Below are 11,851 nucleotides of genomic sequence, written 5' to 3'. Positions count from 1 at the left end.
TTTCGTACTTTGTGACGTTAAACTGAATGAGTTTGTTTTGAAGTAGCTGAAAAATGAGTTTCACTGTTTATTACACTGGTTTTGAAGCTGCTGCTGCTGTTTTGTGTTCAGGAGGAGAAATCGGACCGGCGCCAGTGTTCGACACCATCACGCTCATCATCTCCGACGGCGAGGCCGGAGGGACGGACGGCTGTTGTCATGGAGACGCCCCGCCCCCTCCTGTTCCTCTGCACGGCACACTTCCTGTTTACGACCTGAACATCACGCTGCTTCCTGTCAACAACAGAGGTCCCTCCGTCACGCTGGGTAAGACTCACCTGCAGCAGGTAGCTCGCAGTAGCACCTTCACACTGCTGGTCACATGAACTTTACCAGAACCTGTGGAGCTTCCAGGTTCTGATCCGTGTTTCTGTCGAAATGATGAAAATCCCCTGAACGAGTCCAACACCCTCTAAACTGTTGACAAGTCTGAACTTTAGAAATGTCTCCAAAAGTTATAAAAGAAATCATGAAGAATTCTTGTTTCCATAAACAGCTTTAAAGGGAACTAATTAGGCGGTGTAGTGGCCAGCAGGTGGCACTGCAGCTCCGTTAGCGGAAATACACACAGCAGAAGAAGACGGAAGCTAGTTTACCAACCAATAAAACACCTGGAAGAAGAAGAAACAAACCAAAGTTTGTCCATCTGCAGAGATCTTCGGTTTCCCGTCGTCATGTTGTGATGATGTGTCAGCTGATGGCGGCCATGTTTAATGATGTCAGAAACAGCTGATCAGTCATGTGACTTCACGTGAAGTTGTCTCCGTTAAGCTCAGTAACTCTGCTCAGACAAAAACACCTCAGAGAGCAGAAACACTTTATAGTTTGAGGATTTTTTAAAAATTTGCCGTTTCTGTGAACTTTTTCTTGCAAAACTTGAAAGTGCAAATAAAAACTGGTGGAAGACGGAGGAGCTCCAGCAGGAAGAAGCAGAAAACACGACGGCCTGCTGACAGACAGACGGTCAGATCAGGATTATCTGGACGTCACGTGAAGTCGACCTCCAAGAAGAACAACTTTGCCAAGAACATGGAAATAAAAAACATTTTATCTAAACTGCACGTTTTAGAACAACCTGAACAGACTAAACCACAACGCAATGAGTTAAAACTAAACAGGAAGCAGGAGAGAAACCTGTTCAGTCTAATGAAAGCAGAACAAATAAGTCTGGATTGTGACCAATCAGAACCAACACAGCAGCTGAGTTTCATCACGTAGTTTTATTTACATTTAAAACATCACATCAGATAAAGTTCACAGGAACAGCAATTTTTTTTTTTTAAATCCTCAAACTATAAAGTGTTTCTGCTCTCTTAGGTGTTCTTGTCTGAGCAGAGTTACTGAGCTTCACGGAGACACCTTCACGTGACGTCACATGACTGATCAGCTGTTTCTGACATCATCACAACCTGACGACGGTCTTTGCACTCGGATACACTTTGGTTCGTGTGTTTCAGGTGTTTTATGGGTAAATGGCTGGTTTAGGTTTCCGTCTTCTTCTACTGTGTTTATTACCGCTAACGGAGCTGCAGCGGCACCTGCTGGTCGACTGCTGCTGATAGAAACAAGAATTGTTCACGTTTTTCTCAACATTTCTGCAGCTCGTCTCAAATTTTCTTGACAATTACATGAAAACACGAATATTCCCGAAACCAGCAGCTGGAGATGAATGTGTGTGTGTGTGTGTGTGTGTGTGTGTGCGCGTGTTGCTGTTGTTGCCAAAACCTCCTGATCTTCACCGCTGAAAATCCTCTTAATGCAGCCGAGCAGCTCTGACCGACAACATCACCTATCAGTGCAACACACACACACACACACACACACACAGACACACACACACACACACACACACACACACAAACACACACCAGAGTCTCAGCCAAGAAGAGGGATTGAGAGGAGCTCTGTGGTTATCAATGGAGACCAGTGACCACTGGGACACACTGGGAGGACTGGGAGATGTGTGTGTGTGTGTGTGTGTGTGTGTGTGTGTGTGTGTGTGTCAGAAAGAACCTCCTCCACAGTAAAGACATCCTCTGTTTTCTCTGTTTTAATTCTAACAGAAACAATGTGTTCTCCTCCAACCAACCAAAGATGTCCGTCCATTATCGATCACCAAATTCTGATCAGTTCAAATTCGAGTCCAAATTTTTTTATTTTATTTTTATTCAACCTTTATTTTGTCAGATAAGTTAGTTGAGAACTGGTTCTCATTTTCAATAACGACCTGGTCAAGGGACATGAATGAATGAATGTTTGTTCCAAATTTAAAGACATTTTCTACGAGTGTTTGTGAGTTCTGGAGTTTTTAAATCATTTACGTCCTTGAATCGTGTGCAGAGAAAGTTTCACTCGTTCATGTTTTTTACTGCAGTTAAAAAAATCAAGTATTTAGTTTTTACAATAAGTCAAAAACCAGGCTGTGAGTCTGACACACTGAGCTTCATACGTTAAAACATGATGAAGCAGGAGAAGCTCAAGAACAAACTCAAGTTTTTTGCCACTTAAACAAGTTTCTTAGATTCTGTCTCTGTGGCTCAAACACTTTGAACATGTTTGGCTGGTTTTAACACACTCACATCCACAATGTCACGTCTCATTTTAGTCGGTCAGCAGGAGCTTCAGCCTGTTTGAGGCATTTCTGCAAGGATCCTGGTTCATGAAAACTTTAGTGTTTACTACAAATGTGCATCAGCCGCAGGTGACCAGAGTCACACCTGAGACTCCATTTCAGTCCAGCTTCAGTAGAAACCAGAGTTCTGGTTCTGTGGAACTTGCTGTCCCAGATCAGCACATTAAAACAGAACATAACGAGCTCCACCAGAACCACGTCTCAGTGTCTCCTACAGCTGAGCAAATAGTTTAAAATCAGAATCCCGATTTAAAAAGACACATCAGAGAATTTAAGTTTCAGTCTATAATATCCACACTTTATTAAAACATCCACAAATAAACCGAACTCTTTGAAAATGTTCTTTATTTCCAGAAATCCTCTAATTGTCCCAAAAAGTCTCACTTTTTAAAGAACGCTTTCACTGAAAGTTTTTAACTTCTTGCACTTTTAAACATTTTTAAAAAGCATCACTTTCACACACTGTCTTCCTAAAAGTCTCCAGACTTCCTTAAAAACTCCTTCTTGTCAAAAACGTCTTCAATTTTTCAAAAGAAGCACATTAACGTTTAATCGTGTTTAAACGTTTTATATTCTTGAACCATTTTGATAATCAGTGAGTCAGTTTGAGTGATTCTTGATCAAATCAGTCTAAGTTCTGTGATTTCAGCTTCTTCAGTGAATGTTTTCTGGTTTCTTTCCTCTGTGACGGTAAACTGAACATCTTTGGACTAAACAAGATGTTTTAGGAAACTCTGATCCACATTTTCACCATTTTCTGATATTTTACACCAAACAGCTGATCGATTGATGCAATGATCCCCAGTGAAAAGAATCCTATTTACGGCACTAATTCCTCCTCCTGTGTGAAGTAGAGCTCATCACTGGACAATAATGTTCATATTATTTGCACTATTAGCTTCTCAGTTTCAGCTCAATGTGGAATATTTCATTTTTATGTCCAATATTTAATTATCAACATTTTTTACTTCAGTATCATTGCTGATATCACTTCTTTGATAATATTTTATTTCACTTATTTTCCATTAATAATCATTAATAATATCTGGCACAAGAATCTCCTTCAGGAAAGTAAAGTTTTTTCTTCTTTTCAACATTTAAAGTTGAATTGGGTGCAGAAGGTTGAAGCTGTCTTTGTCTGCTCTGCGGCTGGTTGTGGTGTTTGTTGCTCATTGTGTTGTTTCACACACAGCTCAGAGCTTATCGTCCCTCGGAGGCCTCGGACAGCCGACACCAAGCATCTCCGGGACAAAGGAGCGAACAGCGGCTCGCTCCGTCACAATGGGCCTCGTGTAGGAGCCTCGCTAGCTGGATTAGCAGCTAACGCTAATCCTGCCAGCACGTCTCAGCCTCATTCAGGGTCTGTGCTGCTTCTTCGTCTAATTAATTAGCAGCGAATAAAGACCAGAGTGAGCATTAGAGCAACCAGACAGGAGGAATCCGGCTTCACCTTGTTCCTTGTTTCTGGTTTATCAGGCAGATTCAGGACTGTCCTCATTAACTCACTGACAAGCTGCTCATCGCTTAATTACCAGATTCATCAGCAGCTGACGGACACATTTATTCAGTTTAACGCCGTCATCTGGTTTCAATTCAGTTTCGGTCTTTGGACAAAAATGTTCATAAGTTTTAGTCACAAAACTGGAAAAATGTTCACATCATGAAGCCTAAAACTCACCAGCAGGTTTGAGCCTGACATTAAATTTAAAGGAACACCAACATGATGCCATTTATCAGGTAGAAAGAATCCTCAGATTTTCAGCTTCTAACTGGTCCTTGAACTAATCATCTTTAACGTGTTCTATCAAAAAAAAAAAAGAACCAAAGTGGAGCTAAAAATGATTATTTTTCAAAATGGTGTTATTCTTTATGTCGTCACCTGGTTTTGATTCACTTCGACTCTTTAGATAAAAATGTTCTAGTCAAATTTTAGTCACAAAGAAAATATTTAGATCCTCCAAACCCCAAAACTCAGCAGCAGGTCTGGAGGCCTCAGATCATGTTATTCATGTTGGTCCTTGATCATCAGTGATGCGCTGCTCTGATGGAAAACTTCTCCAAATCTGAATTTAAAATTGTTATATTTAATCAGAACCAGCTGGTCTGAATAGATTCTATAAAATCCGACTCAGCTGTGACCAACAGGAAGCATTCAGAGAGTTTCCAGGTGAACTGCAGGCAGTGTTTCCTCAGAGAGACTGAGAGGAAAATCAGAATGATCAGAAACCAGAAACACATCCAGGGTACCAATGATTGTTTCTATGACTCTGTGTCATAGACATTAAACTGCTGCAGTCTGACTCTTCACACTATGATACATCCCATAATACTGATGCTACCAGCTGCTTACAGAGGACACAAACAGAAATCACATTTAGCCTGTGGGGGTTTTGTATGCTTTTTGTGGTTATCTTGTGTTTCATTGTGGTGGTTCTGTGTCTCCTCTGACCCGGACCACCACAGTGAATGCTTAGTCCTGACAGTGAAGCACGGAGGTGGCAGTATCATGATATGGGGCTGGAGGAAACTTTAAAAAGTGCATTCTGGGTAAACTTTCCAGGCTCATATCAGCATATGTGATGGTGGTTGGTCAGAACAAGTTCTAGACAATGAAAGGACCATTTTACCTCCACGACACACCAGGACCATCTGTAGACAGGATTCACTCTGAGGGGAAACTATTTCTAAAACCACATTTTTTCTTCAGACTGTGACTCCTGGATGGATGTAGAAATGATCTGGTGTCAGTTTCTACCAGAACTCAGATGTGTTCTTCCTCCTAAATGTCATGTGTCTATCTGCTGTACTGATGAAGTTCTGAGGCTCAGACATGATGGAAAAAGTCCATGAAAGTGATAAATCTGGACCCTCCTCTATGGACTTCAAGGACCTGGAACTCTGGAATATTCACAGTCTGCCTGTAGAACTCTGGTCATTAGATAGAGGTACTGCAGATACAGAACCAGATGTTCTGAGGAGGTTCTGGTGGATTTTATCATACTGATCGGGGTCTGTGTTCTGCAGGTGAGTCTCTGCTGCTGGTGGATGAAGGTTCCTCAGTGTGTCTCTGCGGGTCGGTTCTGGGGGCCTCAGACCCTGACAGCCTCCCCGAGCAGCTCACCTTCCACCTGGAGACTCTGCCCCTTCACGGCTTCCTGGAGAACACGCTGCCGACGCCCGGCTCCGAGAAGAGCAACGCCGGAGTCAGAGTGGGTCAGTGTGGGTCGGATCAGAACCAGGTCCTGGTCCTAGATTATGTCCTCACAAAGATAGATGTACCACCGTGTGTGTGTGTCAATTCCCAGAATCCTTCAGCCTCGTCCACCTGTCCTCTGGCTTCATCAACTACGTCCAATCAGAGCACAGAGGGGTGGAGCCTACCGTGGACCAGCTGTCCGTCAGTGTGAGTGACGGGCTGCATCGCTCCGCCCCCGTCCCCTTCTACATCATCATCAATCCAACCAATGACGAGACGCCGTCGCTGCTGCTCACCAACTTCACTGTGAGTTCACCTGATCCACGCTGACACACCTGGATGTACAGGTGACCTGATCAGAGTCACGAGCCCAGAAGAGCCCTGTCCTCTGATTGGCTGCTTCAGTTCTTCATGACTGTAATAGTTAGTCCACCTCCTGTAACTATGGTAACCGTCCACAGAGACAGCTGAAGCCTCGGGAGACTCAGATGACAGAAAAATTAAAAACGCGACAGGCAGAGTGTCACTGAGGGAGATGAGAAGAAGACATGTCAGCTGCTCATTCTGATTGGTTCACCTGGAAGCAGCGAGGGGGCGGAGCTATACAGAGCTGCACCACTATTGGTTAGTTGTCGGCAGGTCAGGTTCTTACTGGCTGCTAAAGCTAAACTAGCTGTGGAGAACAGACATAAACGTCTTTGTATCTGATCAGATTTTGTTCTTTATTTTTCACCTCCAAGTTTAATATAAAACAGATTTTCAACAGATGTGACTTTTAATGAGTCAAATGTTAAAATCTGAACCAGCAGCTGATGTGACATTAAAACCAGCAAGAAGTCGAGCTGCTGCGTCCTGAACAAGCTGGACGACAAGTTTGGTTTATTCCAGTGAGACGGAAGTTACAGTAAAATAAACAAATAAATAAACAAAAAAATCTGTTTAAAAATCAAAAGTCTGCAGGCAAAGGTTCCAGAAACAATACACTGGTGGAATACTGCAACATAAAAATGAAAACAAAAACCTTCAAAACAGCAAATATCTGTACAATATATATTCTTGGTGATTTAAATTCATTTAAAAACTGTAATTTTACAGTCACACGTAATAGAATAAATTACTATGTGTAAAAATACAGATTTTTTTTAAAAACATTATTTAGCTCACAGTTTTTCGATCTTGAATGTACATAATTTTTCTTAAAAATATCTGTAAAATAACTGTATTTTTATAGATTTAAATGCAGTAAAAATAGTATAATTTTATGGTCAAATGTATGAATTACCATTTGATGTTGATATTTTGCAGCTTGGGCCTGTTTCCGTGGCGTTACCGTGTAAATGGAAACTTTTTCTCTGTGACTTTAGTTGATATTATCTGTAATTTAACACAACAAAGAAAATAAAGTAAAAGCTGTCAAACTCACATAAGAAATGTGTTTCAGTGTAGCTGATGCTGCAGGTGAGTGATCATCCGACTGTTGTGTCCTGCAGGTGAAGGAAGGCGGCATCAGGGAGCTGACCCGCTCCATCCTGGACGGCTCCGACCTGGATGCCCCTCCGGACCTCCTCACCTTCACGCTGCAGCGGCCGCCGGCTCACGGCTTCCTGATCAACGCCATCTACGGCTCCAACCTGAGCCGCTATCAAGAGATGGGCGCAGAGCTGCTGCAGAGGAGCCTCCTCATCTCCTCCTTCACTCTGCAGGAGCTGCAGCAGGGTGAGCCGCCAGCAGCACACCTGTTCTAGACAGGTAGACAGCTGGAGATGATGTCACGCACACCTGGGCACAGTTCTGCTTTAGACAAACCACGTCTCGTGCTCAGAACCACATTTAGACAGAGGACCAACATGTGAACCTTCAGGGAGTTTGGTTCTGTGTTTGATTACAAGTTTATTTATTAGATAATGAAGAACCAATCACAGAGTCCGACTCACTAGCAGCCAATCACAGGCCTGAGTTTGTCCCACTAACAGAGAAAGGGACAAGTTTGTGTTTATGTTTCATGATCTCCTCCTTCACCTCCTGATCTCCTCCTTCTTCTCCTGCAGGGTTGAAGGTCTCCTACATCCACGATGACTCAGAGACCCAGGAGGATGTTCTGGTTCTGCAGCTGACAGACGGAGTCCACTCAGTGGAAGGAACGGCTTGGGTCACGGTGCTGCCGGTTAATGACGACACCCCACGACTGCTCAAGTACTTACACACACACACACACACACACAGACACACAGACACACACACACACACACACACACACACACACACACACACACACCACTCTATAAAGACCATGTTTGGACTCAACAACAAAAAGACAGTTTGCATTACTTGTCCTCTGCAGTCAAAGGTTTTTAATTATTTAATGACTGACGTTTTAAGCCAATCACACATTTTCTACTATATCGTAGCATTTTCACGTTAGTTTTGAGTTGTTTGGTATCATAGTTATGAACACCTTATGAACAGGTGAGAACCCGGTTTAGTACCAGGTTCAGGTGGAACTCTGCTTCAGTGGAGCACGAGGAGCTGGTGAAATGTTGAATCAAACGTTGAATCAAACGTTGAATCAAATGTTGAATCAAACGTTGAGGCAAACGTGAGCTCAACAGAACGTACTCAGAGCTTAGGGTCTCCCTCTGTCCTCCCCCGGTCCGTCCCCCTCTGTTCTCTCCCAGTCCCTCACCCTATGTCCTCCCTCGATCCTTCACCCTATGTCCTCCCCAAGTCCGTCACCCTCTGTCTTTGCCCGGTCCGTCAGTCTCTGTCCTGCCCCGGTCCATCCAACTCTGTCCCCCTCCTCTGTACTCCCCCGATCCATCACCCTCTGTCCTCCCTGGTCTGTCACCCTCTGTCTTCGCTGGGTCTGTCAGTCTCTGTCCTCCCCAGTCCGTCAACCTCTGTCCTCCCCCAGTCTGTCACTCTCTGTCCTCCCTGGTCTGTCCCCCTCTGTCCTCCCCCTCAGAGGGAGTGCAGGCTGCGCCGGTGCTGTGACGTCCAGTGATGCAGAAGTGATGCAGCGACTTGGCAGCTGCTGCCTGCTTGTTGTTGCGTTCCTGCAGGATGCAGCGGCTTCTGTCCTGCGTGGATTTTATTTCCGAGTGAAGAAGCAGCCAGACGGTTCCTGATGTTCATCTCCAAAACAACACCGACTCCACCGACCTCCACCATCCCTCTGGAAAAACCTGCTGTCACACCAACTTTCCTGCTCTTGTTTCTTCTCGGGTTTAAAGGACCATTCAGTCTGTTTTGTGCTCTTCATGTCCTGAGGGGAACGTTTTACACGAACACAAACCTGCCAACATGTTGGGCCTGAAACTAAATGTTTTAAAACGCAGCTGTGAACAGTTTTCATTGTTCAGGAAACTTTATTCCTACAAAAAGAAGAAACTGTTCCAGGTCTCCTTGGGCCACCTGGACCTGGTTTTAAACTAGTTTTGAGCTGGTTCTGGTCTATATTTAAGACTTGTTTTGGACTATACTTAGAACTGTCGTTTGGCTGTTTAGGACTGGTTCTGGACTGGTATTTAGGGGAGGACCATCTGTTGCAGGACTTCTGGTTCTTCTTGTGGCTGAAGCTGGTTCTTCTGGACTTGTTGCAGGATGAATCGGACACCTCCTGATGCTGATGAACCTTTGTTGGGTGTTCACCTGTTAGATGTTGACAATCTGAGCCAGACAGTCTGAAACCTTAGGTTCTTCTCCGCTGGTGTTTCAGGAATGCTGGTCTGGAGGTGGACTCAGGCGAGCAGAGGGTGATCTCCAGTGTGGTTCTGGAGGCCGAGGACCTGGACACATCCCCAGAACAGGTGTACTTCATCCTGAACGCTGCACCGCGGTTTGGACATCTCCAGCTCAAGGTGAGTTTTACACCTCAACACGTTGTGTGACTTCACTGAAGACACTAAAGTTACTGTAGATAAAGAACAGGAGACATGAGGTTGACACCAGCAACACTTCTGTGATCGTTGGTCTGATCAGTCAGAACTTAGAAATCTCTGAACTGTCGTGTTAAAATGCAGCAGTGTTCTGATTCTGAACTATGTCTGCAGGCAGAGTCGGGTTGGATCGAGCTGTCAGCCGGTCAGAACTTCACTCAGGATGATGTGGAGATGAACCGGCTTTGGTACCGACACACTGCTGCAGCCAGCGCCGCCGGATTCAAAGGCCACGACAGCTTCCGCTTCACGCTGAGCGACCGAGACAACGAATCTCCGCCTCAGAGCTTCTTCATCTCCGTCCAGATGGTGCAGAAAGGTCCAAAACACTTGATTACATTGACACTCAGTCAGAACCTTTTATGTCAAGGTATTAAAGGAGCAACAGCCCAACATCACCTCGGCGTGATCCCCCTTCCCTTTTACACACAACAGTCAAACACACACCTCCCACGGACAGGAGTGGAAGAGCCTGTTAGTAAAGACAACATTTCCAGATAAAACCCAGATATTTTCATTTCCAGCTCATAAATCTGATCAGTTGGTTCAGACAAGGACTGAACAATTAATTTTACAAATGCAATAATAATTAACAAACACATACTCACACACAAACACACACAGAAACACAAACACTAAGAAACATTCGCACAGAAACACACACACGCACACACACGCCCTCCCTCCGCTGCCTCATGCATTATGTAGCGCCCCCTTCCTGCCACTTTTACCAGTCGGGTGAACATGGAGCTGCGGGGTCTCGGACCTTCTGGCTCAGGTCCCTCTGATCCTGGAGGAGTCGAGGTGAGAACGTTCGACCTCGTCAGCCGGTGAATAATTAACGGAGGTGGAGCAGCTGGACGGGCGTCGGCTAGGCTCCTCTGGGTGCTGCTGCTCCGACAACAACAAACTCTGACGCTTCATCTGAGTTTTGAACTTCAGGCCTCCGGTCTTCCGCTCAGAAACCTGAAACACCTGTTCTGCTGCCTCCAGGTGACGTAGTCCTGCAGATCCAGGCGGTGCACCTGATGGAGGGCCAGCGGGTCGTCCTGAACACCGACGTCCTGCTGGCGTCTGACTCTTCGGACCGGCCGGAGGAGTTGCTCTACACGGTGTCGGTTCCGCCTCGACGCGGCCTCGTCCATGCTGTCCAGCAGCCCGGAGTCCCTCTGACCAGCTTCACTCAGCTGGACGTCGCCGCTCACCGAGTGTGCTACACCCACGACAACAGCCACGATGCCGACACCGACTCCTTCAGGTGAGAACAGGTGAAGCTTCAGACTGTTTAACACCAGAAATTAATTTTGGTCACTCAGTGAAATGCCGAGTTACTCAAAACTGATTGTTTTGAAATGTCACTATAGAGGGCAGTGTTGTGCAATGTGCAGTCTGACCTGATGGTGGCAGTGTTGTAGTTCTCAAAGTGACCCGATGGTGGTGTCGTTGTAGTTCACAGTCTGACCTGATTGTGGCGGTGTTGTAGTTTACCGAATGACCCCATGGTGGCGGTATTGTAGTTCTCAGATAAGTCAACTTTATTAATCAAACAGGAATCGATTAGATCCAGTAAAATAGTTAAAAATATAAGAATGAAAGCAAATTGAGGTGCAAAGGACTAGTAATGCTGAATACCATCGATAATATCAGAAAAGATATTATTAATACTTTATTCATGCTACTAATATTTATAATGTTATCAATAAAAACTCCTGATGAAATACTGTTTAATAGATATCTAATTAAACTGTGATGCTGGTTTCAGTCTGTTTGAACACTGATGCAGGTGAAAAATTTTATTATGTTATTATTGTGCAACATGAAATGTCTGCTGCACATTGGGAGGATGTTTGTGTCCCATCACCCCAAAGCGATCACACTTAACATTTGGCCACCGACAGGAAGTTGAAGAAGGAAAAGACTCGACTCGGGACGCGCTGCTTATCTGCTTTTCAACCAGTTTGGCAGCAGTAGGTCTTACAGGGAAAACAGAACCAGAACTCTGCTCCTGCGAACGGCTGGAAGTCTGGAGACCCACCGGACCAGAACCAA

General features: G+C 44.8%; 1 protein-coding gene across 1 annotated transcript in view; it reads left to right on the top strand.

Annotated features, from left to right (window-relative positions):
• Positions 1 to 11,851, top strand: part of frem1b (Fras1 related extracellular matrix 1b) — a 43,500-nt gene that overhangs the window by 15,080 nt on the left and 16,569 nt on the right. The window contains exons 16-23 of the mRNA XM_008297722.1: positions 112 to 306; positions 5,696 to 5,884; positions 5,977 to 6,173; positions 7,358 to 7,583; positions 7,916 to 8,060; positions 9,583 to 9,724; positions 9,917 to 10,121; positions 10,796 to 11,060. Coding sequence (XP_008295944.1) covers positions 112 to 306; positions 5,696 to 5,884; positions 5,977 to 6,173; positions 7,358 to 7,583; positions 7,916 to 8,060; positions 9,583 to 9,724; positions 9,917 to 10,121; positions 10,796 to 11,060 — 1,564 coding nt within the window. The remainder of the gene's footprint in view (positions 1 to 111; positions 307 to 5,695; positions 5,885 to 5,976; positions 6,174 to 7,357; positions 7,584 to 7,915; positions 8,061 to 9,582; positions 9,725 to 9,916; positions 10,122 to 10,795; positions 11,061 to 11,851) is intronic.

This window comes from Stegastes partitus, unplaced genomic scaffold (assembly GCF_000690725.1).
Source record: "Stegastes partitus isolate 25-593 unplaced genomic scaffold, Stegastes_partitus-1.0.2 Scaffold1241, whole genome shotgun sequence".
NCBI lineage: Eukaryota > Metazoa > Chordata > Actinopteri > Pomacentridae > Stegastes > Stegastes partitus.
This window is presented reverse-complemented; position numbering and strand designations above follow the sequence as displayed.